Source organism: Callospermophilus lateralis, chromosome 20, assembly GCF_048772815.1.
Source record: "Callospermophilus lateralis isolate mCalLat2 chromosome 20, mCalLat2.hap1, whole genome shotgun sequence".
Classification (NCBI taxonomy): Eukaryota; Metazoa; Chordata; class Mammalia; order Rodentia; family Sciuridae; genus Callospermophilus; species Callospermophilus lateralis.
Genome location: NC_135324.1, coordinates 1,215,167 through 1,228,678, shown reverse-complemented (window position 1 = coordinate 1,228,678; position 13,512 = coordinate 1,215,167). Strand labels below are relative to the sequence as shown.

General features: G+C 58.8%; 1 protein-coding gene across 5 annotated transcripts; it reads left to right on the top strand.

The window, feature by feature from the left end:
• Positions 1-63: 63 nt before the first annotated feature.
• Tpra1 (transmembrane protein adipocyte associated 1) lies at positions 64-11,982 on the top strand. Of its 5 annotated transcripts, XM_076841173.2 has the most exons (13): positions 2,441-2,786; positions 2,872-3,173; positions 3,903-4,030; positions 6,530-6,659; positions 6,964-7,096; positions 8,628-8,744; positions 8,825-8,897; positions 9,014-9,093; positions 9,455-9,565; positions 9,658-9,718; positions 9,883-9,985; positions 10,589-10,669; positions 11,356-11,982. In XM_076841173.2, exons 4-13 carry the CDS (start codon positions 6,544-6,546, stop codon positions 11,618-11,620), a joined length of 1,140 nt encoding a protein of 379 aa, XP_076697288.2. In that variant the 5' UTR covers positions 2,441-2,786; positions 2,872-3,173; positions 3,903-4,030; positions 6,530-6,543; the 3' UTR covers positions 11,621-11,982. The 5 variants fall into 5 exon arrangements, with proteins under 5 accessions (XP_076697289.2, XP_076697287.2, XP_076697290.2 ...); XM_076841172.2 differs by lacking the exons at positions 2,441-2,786; positions 3,903-4,030 and adding an exon at positions 69-180; XM_076841171.2 differs by lacking the exon at positions 3,903-4,030.
• Positions 11,983-13,512: the final 1,530 nt, after the last annotated feature.

Here is a 13,512-nt window from a genome sequence, read left to right as displayed (position 1 = left end):
GGGCCAGTGGGCCGTATCGCCCGAGGCCACGCCCACGCGGGCGGAGGCCACGCCCACGCCGCCTCCTGGAGCTCAGCGCTCGCTGCGCTTCACAGACCCGCAGCCGAGCGGGAGCTGCCTGCCGCCGCGGGGGACTTAGGGGACCGGCCCCGCCGACGGAGCGGCGTGACCTTCATCAAGGTAGGGCCATTTTAGAGACGAGGCCACGGAGTCCCAGCGCCTTGGTGGAGGAGCACGGCTTCCTGTCTGAGGAGCGGACCAATGCACTTCTGCAAAAGCTCTAAGGCTCCGCACTCTGGTTGGGTGGGAAGTTCATCTGATAGTCTAATCCGAGTCATCCTCAACCAGAGGAGCCAAGAGGCCAAAAGGGTGTCCAGCTAGAAGGAATGGCATGTGCGAAGCTGTCTGTCTGCTCGCGGAGTGGGCGTGGAAGCCATTCCTTGGATCTGGTTAACAGGTTGTTAACCCCAGGGAGGGACATCACCAAAGATCTGGAGGTCTTCCTAGGGGGTCTGAGCTGAGGGTCCCAGGGATTGAACCCAGGGGTGCTTCACCCCTGAGCCCCGTCCCCAGCCCCTTTTTCTATTTTATTTAGAGACAGGGTCTCGCGGAGTGGCTCGGGGCCTTGCTCAATGGCCGAGGCTGGCCTCCCACTTGCGATCCTCCTGCCTCAGGCCTCCTGAGCCGCTGGGACAAGTCCCTCATTCTTCCTACGGTCGATCTTCTCCCTTCTGGAGCACCTCTCTCAAAGTCCCCCGTTCACTAGTCACTTGGTCATCCAGCCCGGTGAGCTCAATGACATCCACAGGGTCAACCAGAACAAGGCTCAGAATTATGTCACATGGTGGCTTAGCCCCTTTCAGACTAGCCAAAGGTGGTCCAGTCCCCCCAGGGCCTGCGGCAAGACCGCTCTTGCCACCTTGATCCGTTCCTGTAAATGCAAAGGATTCCTGAGAGGGATAGAAGAGGGGTGTGGCCAGATGGAAGGCCACACCCCAAGTATCTGGCCTCCCAGAGGATCAGTCTACACTAGGGAGATGAATTCAGCCAGGCCCGCACACCCATGAGGCACAGAAAAGTAGACAGGGTAAGAAAAGTGACCCCGAGTGTGTGAGGAGAGGGATTCTTCCTCCTCTTGTGGTGGGGGCCAGCCCCCCAACATGATGGAGGTGGCCCATGCCTGTCATCCCAGCGGCTCGGGAGGCTGAGGCAGGAGGATGGCAAGTTGGAGGCCAGCCTTAGCCACTTAGTGAGGCCCTGAGCCACTCAGGGAGACCCTGTCTCTAAATAAAATAGAAAAAGGGGCTGGGGACGTGGCTTAGGGGTTAAGCACCCCTGGGTTCCACCCTGGGTACCCCAAATTAAAAAAAAAAAGTGGCGTGGATCTCCGCCATTTTTTCTTGGGTTGTCTTGGTCGGTCGTGGGTGAGGTTGGTGTTTGAGGACTTTCTCTTGATTTTTATCATTTAGACCAAGGAACCCTGATGGGCCTGCTGCCAGCTACTGAGCGCATCTGTTTTTTCAGAGACAAGTCTTCAACCTTGAGGGTCAAGGGCACCCTCTTGGTCTCTGATGGCTATGCACGACCGATGGCTTTTATGGGCCTTATTTACCAGGGATTCAATCCAGATTGAACCCAGGGGTGCTTCACCCCTGAGCCCATCCCCAGTCCATTTTATTTTATTTTTTTATTTAGAGACAGAGTCTCCCTGAGTGGCTCAGAGCCTCACTCAGAGGCTGAGGCTGGACTCCAACTTGCCATCCTCCTGCCTCAGCCTCCTGAGTCTCTGGGATGGATGTCAGGCGTGCACCCCCCTTTTGCCAAACTGCTACTTATTGAACTTCGTGGAGGTCACACTCTACCCTGTGTGTAGAAGATAACGACAGGGAATGAGCCCTGCCTCAGCTCTCATAGGGAAGGAGGTGACGTGGATGCCCTCGATTATTCCACAAATACAACAGAACCCACAGACACCCACATTTGGGGTCCAAAATTCAAGAGCATAAAAATGCAGAATTGTGTATTTTGGTAGTTATAGATCCCCCCACCACACACACACCACACTCCAGACGAAGCCTTTAGTCATAAGACAAACAGAAAAGAAGCCAGGCATGGTGCAGTCCCAGCAGCTTGGGAGGCTGAGGCAGGAGGATCGCAAGTGGGAGGCCAGCCTCAGCCACTGAGCGAGGCCCTGAGCAACTCAGGGAGACCCTGTCTCTCAATAAAATGCAAAACAGGGCTGGGGACGGGGCTCAGGGGTTAAGCGCCCCCGGGTTCAATCCCTGGTGGCGTCCCCCCCAGCTTTGTCGCTTCCTAGTTGAGTGGCCTCCGTTTTCCCGCCGCGGGGTTGTTAGGAGGAGTGGCTGGGACGCTTAGGTGGCGGGCCGCGCTGGGGGAACTGCGTCGTGCAGAGGGAGGGACGTTCCTGCCCTTCCTTCCTCGGGCAGGTGACCAGAGGTCACCAGTGCTGGGCGCCTGGGGCGGTGGCACGCGAGAGGGCGGTCCCTGGAGGCTCCGCCCTGGACCGTCCAAAGGCGGCCACCCTGGCCGGGGGAAGTGGCCGGCTGGCGGCGATCTGGTGGGTTGACAGCTGCTGACAGCTGCAGGCGCGGTGGGTGGGGAAGCGGGTGGCCTTCTGCCCTCCAGCCCGCGGTTCCGCACCGCTTTCCGGGTGAGCCCCCTCCAGCCGCTTCGCCATCCCCGCAGCGGCCCGGTACCGTCTCTTTAAGAGATTCGCGGGGCGCCCCGCCTCCTAGAGATCTGATTGGTCGCCTCCGCTCGTTTCGGTAAGAGGTCTATCCCGATTGGCTACCGAGGGCCCGGGGGGGCGGGCCTGAGTGTTTCAAGTAGGGGCTGTGGATGTTTTCGCAGTTTCGGATGGGCGAAAAACACGCTCCGGCTTTCTGGGTCGCCGCTGCTGGGAAGGGCTGCCCGGTGTCCTCGGGGCTGGCGGGCCCTGCGCGCTGGTGACGTCTCTCCCACCTCGCCCACCCGCCCCCATTCGCGTGGAACCGGCTTCCGAGGCTCTTGCGCGACGCTCCCCGTCCCCTGCCGCCGACTCTGGCCGCTGAAGGCCGGAGTCCCCGGGGCCTGAGCTGGGTCCTGGCACCCGGCGGCGACAGTGGATGGGTGGCCCGGGCGGCCAGGCCTGAGCGCTGCCCCGGGGCTCTCAGGTGAGAAGGCGACCCTCTCCCCACCCCCCTGCCACCTCCAGCCCGGCACGAAGTCCTCCCTCCTCCTGTAGGGACAGTGGCCCACCTGTCCCCAAGAAGGTCCCCCGCGAAGGTCCCCGTCCCACTCAGGGCTCAGCCTCACCAGGCAGCTTTGGGGAAGTTTGAGAGAGGCCTCTGGGGGGGGGGGGAGGGTGGTTTACAGGAAGAGGGCAGAGGGGACTTGGGGACCCTTGGGGACAGCGACAAGGGGAGGGGTCCGGCAGGGACCTGGGCCCCCTGCGGCCTGAAGGGTCACAGCGTCCCTGTGCATAAACACGGTGGCAGCACCTGCCCCCAGAGGGGGCCTGCACTGTTTATAAGTCAACTCTGGGTAAAGGCCAAGGGACACTTTGAAGGCCAAGGACTCTACCCCCAGGGGACCGAGGTCACAGGCGAGTGGCCAGCGATGGCAGACTGAGTGTCCCCTCACGTCTCAGCGAGCTGGGCACTGTGGGGGGACCCCCCTCTCCCCGCAGCCCCAGCTGTCAGTCACGCATGCCCTCAGGTTTTATTGAGAACCTACTTTGTACCAGCTCTGCTCTGGGGGACTGGGCCAGGTGGACACACAGCCAGGGCCACTGTGGTATTCCCCCCACCTCCACTTTGATCCTGGGGATTGAACCCAGGGGTGCTAGACCTCTGAGCCCCGTCCCCAGCCCCCTTTTTTTTTTTTTTTAACTTTTTATTTAGTGACAGGGTCTCACTGAGTTGCTGAGGCTGGCCTCCAACTGGCGATCCTCCTGCCTCAGCCTCCCCAGGCACTCTGCCCTACTTAGGACGGCTTGGAAAGGAGGTCAGGCCCTGTAAACCAAACCCAGGTGAGCTGGCCCGGGAGATGTAGTTAAGGTGGCTTTCTCAAAGGAGGTAATGACAGGGCTGAGACTCAGATGACGAGACCTGGACCTGTGGGCTGGCTAGAGGACAAGTCAGCACCTGGGCCCCTAGGTAGGAATGTCACCGGCAGCTCGCTCCTTGGTCCAGATGCCAATCCATTAAGGAGGTTTTGAGAAAAAGGAAAAAAAGAAGGCTTCTTGCTTTGCTAGCTAAGGAGAGATTATCCCTGTGACACCCAGAGAGGGGAAGTGATTCACCTAAGGTCACACAGCAATCAGAGCCTCCTGTCCCAGAGGCTATGATTCTGCCCATCAGCAGGGACAGGGGCCATTAGAGAGGGGAATCAGAGAAAATGAGACTAGGGCAGGAGATCAGGGAGGAGAAGGTCAGGGGGAAGAAAATCAGGGAGGAGAGGTTTAGAAAAAGAAGATTAGATTAAAAAGAAAGAAAGAAACATGTACCTTTTTAAAAAAAATTTTTTGGCATTGGGGATTGAACTCAGGGGCACTTGACCCCTGAGCCCCATCCTCTGCCCTATTTTGTGTTTTATTTAGAGACAGGGTCTCGCTGAGTTGCTCAGGGCCTCACTAAGTGGCTGAGGCTGGCCTCCACCTTGTGATCCTCCTGCCTCAGCCTCCCGAGCCTCTGGGATAACAGGCGTGGGCCACTGCGCCCAGCTGTATTTAAAAAAAAAATAAAATAAAATAAAAATCACTATTTCAGTTATTTTAGCAGCTTTGAGACATAATGGCAATTCTGGTATGGCCCACAGCCCATAACTCCAGTGTGGTCACCGAAAGAGACACAGGTCCAATGGCCACACTCTTGTCCCTAACTTGTTACCAGGGGACTCCATGTAGAAAGAGCATCTGATAAGCCCTGCTTCAGGCTCCATAGCAACAGAGGCTTCAGAAGGGACCCCCTGGGCCCACAAAGAGACTCCTTTCTCCTTTTACCCGCCCCCCAAGTTTCTTCCCTGGTAAGAGAAGCAACCACTTCTTTGTGTGTGGCTTTTGTGGACATTTTATGGGTCTGGTTTTGTTTGATCCTTAAGACAACCTTGCTAGGTGGGTGTTATTATCCCTGTGACACCCAGAGAGGGGCAGTGACTCACCTAAGGTCACACAGCAAGCATGTGGCAGAGCCAGAAGTCCAAGCCCTGTCCATCAGACAATGGTAGCTGGACTTTTTCAGGCCTTTGGGCTTGTTGAGTCTCCACTTCCGGGTACTGACTGCAAAAGTCTCAGGGCAGATTCTCATTGGTCAGGGAGGTGGAGCTTCCTGATTGGCCAGGCTGAGATCACGTGCACATTCCCTGGAGTTGGGAAGGGGTGGAGTCAGGCATGTTAAATCGCAGGGTGAGGGGGTGTGAAGCAGGGTAATGATGAGACCCCTTGTGGGTTGACCCTCTGCTCCGTCTACACTGCTACCTCTAGTTGAGCCTGTCTCTCATCCTGAGGGTTAGAGTAGCTCCTCAGGGTCTCCCTCTGCCACGGTAGGCACAAATTGGGACCTTGTCACCTCCCTTTCGGATACCCTTCTTGTCGCAGTTAGCATGAAATCACCCTGCATAGGGACAGATTGCCCCATACGATCTGGCCCTGCTAAGATTACCTCTCCAACTACCCTGGCCTACTTTTTTCCCTGCCCTTTTGCCAAGTGTGTCTCTATCTACCTCAGGGCCTTTGCACCTACTTTTCTTTCCCTACAATGTTGTTTATCCAGATTTTTCCCCCCCCAAGGCTGCCTCCTCCCTTATTTAGATCTCTGTTCAGATGTCACCTCCTCTGGCCACCCAATCCAAAGCAATACCACTTTATATTCTTTGAAATTTGGGCTTCGCTATCGCAACAAAAGTCAAAATAACGAGATGATTATTTGTTGCATGACACTCTATGTAAACAGGCCAGGACATGCATGGAGAGGCACACATTCTTACTGCTTCGTTATCCTCCAAAACATGGTTTTTAGCTTGTAATCGAAACACATGGCTTCTTTCTCATGGTCTAAAAATGGCTGCCCTTGCTCCCACCATCACACCCATATTCTAGCCAATGCAAAGGGACAAACCTCATTCCATTCATGCCTCCCTGAGGGGAGGGGGAAATTGGCCATGGGGCCGCTCCCAGCTGCAAAGGAAGCTGGGAAAAAAAGTAGCCATTGCTCTGGGAAGCCACAGGCGAGTTAGAATGCATGGGTTCTGCTACTGAAGGACAGGATAGACGTGGGGTCCTGCGTCCCATGGTTCTGCCCCCACTCGGCTGTTTTCCTCTCTTCTTGGCACTTGCCTCTAAGAGAAATGGGGGTGGCTTTGTTATTGCTTGGGTAGAGGCTGAGACTAGAGGCTGGGCCTCTACCCTGAAGGCTGTTCTCTGTGTGGGAGCCCCATACTCGACTCCCCTTGCGAGCCCCTCTGGGGTCTGTGTTTCCCTGGGGGCCTGAGACCCAGAGGCCCCCCTAAACCTAGGGTATTGGCTCCTCAGGGCGCTGCGGCAGGATGTCCGCCCCGGGAGGCACCAACGGGAGCTCGGAGCCCGCGCCACCCCTGGCGCCCAACATCACCGTGCCCCACCGCTGCCTGCTGCTGCTCTATGAGGACATCGGCACCTCCAGGTGCGCCTGCGCTGTCCAGGGGGGCGTGCAGGGAGGGGCTGGGGTGGGGCACCTCCAAGTGCGCCTGCGCCCTTGGCACCTCCATTTGCGCCTGCGCTGTCCAGGGGGCGTGCAGGGAGGGGCTGGGGTAGGAGGACCTTGGCACCTCCATTTGCGCCTGCGCTGTGCAGTTAGGGGCTGGGGTGGGAAGACATGAGCACCTCCAAGTGCGCCTGCGCCATCCCCGAGGACATGTGGGGAGGGGTCTGGGTGGGAGGAGGGATGCCCCAGCGCATCAGCCACCTGCTCTGCACCCCTCTGTCAGGGTCCGGTACTGGGACCTCCTGCTGCTCATTCCCAACGTGCTCTTCTTCATCTTCCTGCTCTGGAAACTTCCATCTGCTCGGGCCAAGATCCGCGTCACCTCCAGCCCCATTTTTATCACCTTCTACATCCTGGTGAGTTCACTCCCATTGGTGACAGCAAACCCAACTCCCACGGGCTGGAGCCAAAAAAAAAAAAGGGGGGTGGAATTCACTCTCTCTGGAATAAAAATCAAGCTTCAGGTATGGCTGGATCCAGGAGGTGAAAGGATGTCAGCAAGGCTTTTTGACTCTGCTCTCTGCTGGCCTTAGCTCAGATATGTTCCCCCCGCCATGTGGTGTCAAAGACGGTCAAGAGCAGCTTGCGCTAATGTCGTTCCATCAGAGGGTGCCTCTGTTCTAGGGGTACCAGGGTAGGTAGGCCTGGCATGAGCCAGACACCATGATGGCACGGAAAGGGGTTCTTGGGTGCGCCGCCAGATCACGTTGACTGAAGGAGGTGGATGGTCCCTAAAAGAAAAGTGCAGAACTGGCAGTAGAGGGCAGGGGAAGCCAGGTAGGAAAACGTCCATAGTAATCTCTGTCCATCTGTCTGTTTCTGGAGACTTCTTTGGAGCAGATTGGTACCAGGGACTAAACCCAGGGGGGCTTAACCCCTGAGCCCCGTCCCCAGCCCTTTTTCTATTTTATTTAGAGACAGGGTCTCGCTGAGTTGCTCAGGGCCTCGCTAAGTGGCTGAGGCTGGCCTCCAACTCTCGATCCTCCTGCCTCAGCCTCCTGAGCTGCTGGGATGACAGGTGTGCGTCACAGCACCCGGCTGGAAGAAGGCTCTTTTCTAGAGGAAGGGCACAGACCCCAGGTAGACAGAGGTGACAGGTGCCATGCCCAGGCATTTCTGCAAAACCTGCTGAGCCCGAGTCCTCTGTGGGCTCCTTTCCCCCAATTCCTCTGCGTCTCCAAATCAGAAACCACAAACAGAATAATTCCGAAGGCAGATATGTACTTAGCCCTTCCCGGATGCCAGGCATGGCTTCTGCCACATTATATTAACCCATCTGATGCCACCACCAACCAAGGACAGCAGGTGTGACTTTTACTCCTGTCTTATGGATGGGAAAACAGGCAAGGCTGGTCACCGTGGTGCACGCCTGTCATCCCAGCAGCTTGGGAGGCTGAGGCAGGAGGATCAGAAGTTGGAGGCCAGCCTCAACCACTTAAGGAGCCCCTAAGCAACTCAGTGAAAACCTGTCTCTCAATAAAATATAAAAACGGGCTGGGGAACGGGGGTGGCTAAGCAATCCCCAGGATCACAAAAAGAAAACAAAGAGGGACCGAGGTTCAGTCACTTGCCTGAGGTCGCGGAGCGGGAAGGCAGCGGAGCTGGGATCAGAGCCCCCTTGGTCACCCCTGCTAAGCCCTCGGGTGCAAGGCAGGAAATCGTGGCCCAGATGGAAGGGGCAGGCCTGAGGTCAGCAGCCGTGGAGACTCTCCATGTCTCTGAGCCTCGCCTCCTGGAGGCCGCTCCCAGCCTCCCTGCCTCCCTGTGGTCTAGTTTGGAATCCTTCCATCCTTGAGGTCTCAAGAGAGTCTTGTAGAAGACGCGGGGTGGCTTACTGTCCCAGCTGTGGCCTGACGCCCCCTCCCCACCCCCTCCCTCCCCCACCAGGTGTTTGTGGTGGCCCTGGTGGGCATCGCCCGGGCCGTGGTGTCCATGACCGTCAGCGCCCGGGCCACGGTGTCGATGACCGTCAGCACCTCAGACGCTGCGACTGTTGCCGACAAGGTGTGACAGGGCCCGCTGCGGGGAGGAGGCTTGCGGGGGGACCCAGTCCCCGCCTGACGCCCTGCCCGCTCTGTGTGCAGATCCTGTGGGAGATCACCCGCTTCTTCCTGCTGGCCATCGAGCTGAGCGTGGTCATCCTGGGTCTGGCGTTTGGTGCGTGCGACGCCGGGGCTCTGGGGCTCTTCCCTGGTCCCCTCCCTGGCTGGGACCAACCCCGACCCGGTTACCCGGGGCTGGATTCCACGGACTGACCAGCAGGTCTCTTCCAGGTCACCTGGAGAGCAAGTCAAGTATCAAGCGGGTGTTGGCCATTACCACCGTGCTGTCGCTGGCCTATTCTGTCACCCAGGTAAGAGGGGGGACACCAGGGATTGAACCCGGGGGCGCTTAACCCCTGAGCCCCGTTCCCCAGCCCTGTTTTGCATTTTATTGAGAGACAGGGTCTCGCTGAGTGGCTCAGGGCCTCGCTAAGTGGCTGAGGCTGGGCCTCCAACTTGCGATCCTCCTGCCTCAGCCTCCCGCGTCCCTGGGAAGACAGGCGTGTGCCCAGGGAGAACCTGCCATCTGAATGAGTAGAACCAGGGGAGCACACCACCCCCCAGGACAGGTCCCCAGGCTGGGCCGGTGACTGAGAGCCAGGGGAGGCTGGGGGGAAGCGTTTAGCGGGGGGTGGCAGCCTCTGGAGGCTCCCCCTGCCTGCCTGCCTGCAGGGGACCCTGGAGATCCTGTACCCGGACTCCCACCTCTCCGCGGAGGAGTTCAACATCTACGGGCACGGGGGCCGCCAGTTCTGGCTGGTCAGCTCCTGCTTCTTCTTCCTGGTGAGCTGGGATGGCGGGCAGGGGGCTGGGTGCCCAGTTTGGGGGGGGAGCCTGGGCCAGGAGGCCCACCCTCCTCCCTGCCCTCTCTGCAGGTCTACTCCCTGGTGGTGGTCCTGCCCAAGACGCCGCTGAAGGAGCGCATCTCCCTGCCCTGTGAGCAGCGGGCAGGCGACCCTGGGACGGGGACACAGCAGGGACAGGGATGGGGGGGTATTGCTGGCCTAGAGCTGGGGGATCCTGGGCGGGAGGGCCCCCCCCAGGGGTGTGAAGGGTGGGGGAGGCCAGGGGCAGCCCCTCAGGACCCTCTGGTCCCCCAGCGCGGAGGAGCTTCTACGTGTACGCGGGCATCCTGGCGCTGCTCAACCTGCTGCAGGGGCTGGGGAGCGCGCTGCTGTGTGCGGACGTCATCGAGGGCCTCTGGTAGGCGGGGGCTGAGGGCGGGGCCTGGCCCAGGGTGAGGGCGGGGTCTGGCCCAGGATGAAGGCGAGGTCTGGCGGGGTTGGGGGGTGAAGGTGGGACCTGGCCTAGGGGAGAGGGTGTGGCCTTGCCTACGTGGGGGCGTGGCCTGACTCAGTATTGGTGGAGTCTGGCCCAGAGTAGGGGGCGGGGCCTGGTCAAGGAAGGGTAAGGGTGAGGCCTGGCCCAGGCTAGGGGCGGGGTCTGGTCCAGGGTGAGGGCGGGGTCTGGCCCAGGATGAAGGCGGGGCCTGGCGGGACCTGGCCTAGGGGAGAGGGTGTGGCCTTGCCTACGTGGGGGCGTGGCCTGACTCAGTATTGGTGGAGTCTGGCCCAGGGTAGGGGGCGGGGTCTGGTCAGGGAAGGGTAAGGGTGAGGCCTGGCCCAAGTTAGGGGCGGGGCCTGGTCCAGGGTGAGGGCGGGGTCTGACAGTGAGGGCGGAGTCTGACCCAGCGCGGGGGCGGGGTCTGGGCATGGCCCGGCAGCCTGTGGACCTGGAGGACTAGGACAGGGTGGCCCTGGAGCCTCAGGGCCAGTAGCACTGATGAGAATCCGTCCCCATCTCCAGCTGTGTGAACGCCACCACTTTCCTCTACTTCAGCTTCTTCGCGCCGCTCATCTACGTGGCCTTCCTCAGGGGCTTCTTTGGGTGAGTCTGGCCGGTCCTGGACCTGCTCTCTGTCCAGCACACCAAGGCTCCAGGGCCACGGGTGCCCTCACGCGGTGGACAGTGAGACTGCGCCATTTGCTTCCTGCGCATGCGCGGGGTGGTAGCCGCACTCGGATACAGGGCGAGGCTTGCACGGTGTATGTACGTGCATGCGCAAAGACGTGCACCCGCGCATTCTCGCGCCTACGTGCGCGTCCACGTATGCAGACAGATAGAATAGGCCGTCGTGAACGCGGACTTGGGCACTTTCCCCAGGAGAGTGTGGCTGGGCATGGCGCCCTGCGTTGCTGTCTTGCACTCATTCATGAAGCAAGCTTTCGCTGAGCACCTACTATGTGCTGGTATTGCTGTAGCCAGTAGACACCACAGGGCAGGATTGAAAACAAGGCTTGTGCCATATCAGGAACTGAGGAGGCCAAGGCAGGAGGATCGCAAGTTGGAGGCCAGCCTCAGCAATTTAGGGAGGCCCTGAGCAACTTAGCAAAGATTCTTGTCCCAAAATTAAAAAATTTTAAAAAGAGGGCTGCAGATGGGGCTCTGTGGTTAAGCGCCCCAGTTCCATCTCTAGTACCCCAGTCTGGGCGGTGACCTTAGGGTGGGCTTCCATACCTGGGCCTCTCTGGACTCCCAGGGTGAGGCCCCCAATCCTCTCTCCTACCCACCAGCTCGGAGCCCAAGATCCTGTTCTCCTATAAATGCCAAGTGGACGAGACGGAGGAGCCGGACGTGCACCTGCCCCAGCCCTACGCCGTGGCCCGGCGGGAAGGCTTGGAGGCCGCGGGGGCTGCCGGGGCCTCCACTGCCTCCTATTCCAGCACACAGTTCGATTCCGCGGGCGTAGCCTACCTGGACGACGTGGCGTCCATGCCCTGCCACGCGGGCAGCATCAACAGCACCGACAGCGATCGGTGGAAGGCCATCAACGCCTGAGAGCGGCCTCCCTGGACCTGCGGGGACAGACGGGACAGGGGGCCGAGGCCGGACTCCCAGGTGGAGCAGATGAAGGGTTGGGGGCGAGGCCTGCACCTCCTGCCCTCCAGCCCCCAGTTCCCTTGGTGGCCAATGCTCCAGTTGGGGACCCCTCGTCCTTTGTCCATCCCCTCGCCCTGCTCAGCAGGCCAGACTGGTCTCCCAGGGATAGAACCTCATTGCACAGGATGGCTGCTGCCCACCTCCCCTCACTGCCCCACTCCGCAGCCACTGGTCTCCTCCGCGCCCACAGCGTGGGGGACCAGCGGTGGCGTGTATATTTTCTTGATTTTATTTTTTAATAAAAAGGAAAAGAGTAGAAAGTGTTGATGTGGAAGTTTCTAGAAGGTGGAGCCAGGTTCCTCCGGGCAGCGTGAGGGGGCTCCTCTTGGCTCAACCAAGGGACATTCAAAGATGTCAGCCGCCCTGGAAGTGCCTCTGTAGAGGCCCCGGGGGGAGCTGGCACATTTGTCCCCTGGTGGCGGTGGAAGAGGTCCCCTTGGAGGAGCAAGGAGGGGGCAGGGCCACCAGGAGGGGAGTGACTCTGGCTCTTCTCAGGGCTCTGCGTCAGCCTGGCCTTCCAGACAAGACCCACCGTCCCCTGGAGGCCAGAACTGCACCCAAAATCTGCCCAAAGACTGCATGTCCAGAGCATTCCAGAATGTTCTACATGGGATTCAGACACACACACCCCCGCCCCCAGGGCAGGGGGCAAACACAAGATCCTTCTGGATTTCTCAAGGTTGCAGTTTCTCCAAAGATGTGCCCTGTGCCTGGTGCAGTGGTGCCTGCCTGTCATTCCAGCCACTGGGGAGACTGAGGCAGGAGGATCGCAAGGTGGAGGCCAGCCTCAGCCACTTAGCAAGGCCCTAAGCAATTCAGCGAGACCCTGTCTCTAAATAAAATAGAAAAAGGGCTGGGGACGGGGCTCCGTGGTGAAGTTCCTCTGATGTGTAATTATCAGGACTGTCATTATTAATAATCATTAATGTCATTAATGATAGTTATTATTCATAATTAGCATAATTAATTACTCCCTTGAGATGAGCGTGGGGTGTGAAACTAGCTGTTAGATTCTGAAGACAGACGAAGACCGATTTTTTGGGGGGGAGGTGGGATCGTACTGGAGATTGTACCCAGGGGACGCTTACCCCTGAGCCACCTCCCCAGGCAGGTCGCGAGGTCTGCTGGTTCTGGGGCGGGTGGGGACACGGGGACAGCAGCATCAGGAACAGCTCATATGGTCCCCTGGGCTCCTTTACCCTCCACTTTTTTAAAAAAAAAAAATATTTTTTATTTCTTCTCCTTAGCTCCCCGTGACAGCAGCGAGCATCCTGCCATGTCCCACCTACCCGGGGTGTGACGTCCCATTCCTGTGGCTGGACCTGCTGTGGGGTGTCCCTGGTCGTGGGTTCCTATGTGAACATGGGAAAGGGACGTCCATTCATTCCCCTGTCTCTCCCAGTCCCCTCCCCTCCCTTCCCTCCACTCCCCTGCGTCTCATCCAATGAACTGCTATTCTCTGCCCCCCTTATTGTGGGTCAGCGTCCCCATATCAGAGAGGACCCTCAGCCTTTGGTTGTTTTGGGGACTGGCTGATTTCACTCAGCGTGATCGTCTCCAGCTCCACCCATTGACCAGCCAATGCCACCATTTCATCCTTCTTGATGGCTGCGTAATATTCCACTGTGTATATGGACCCCAGTTTCTTTATCCATCCCCTGTTGAAGGGCACCTAGGTTAGTTCCCCAGTTGAGCTACTGTGAGTTGAGCTGCTGTGCACACTGATGTGGCTGTGTCCCTGTCGTGTGCTGATTTTGAGTCCTTTGGGTATAAACCAAGAAGTGGGACAT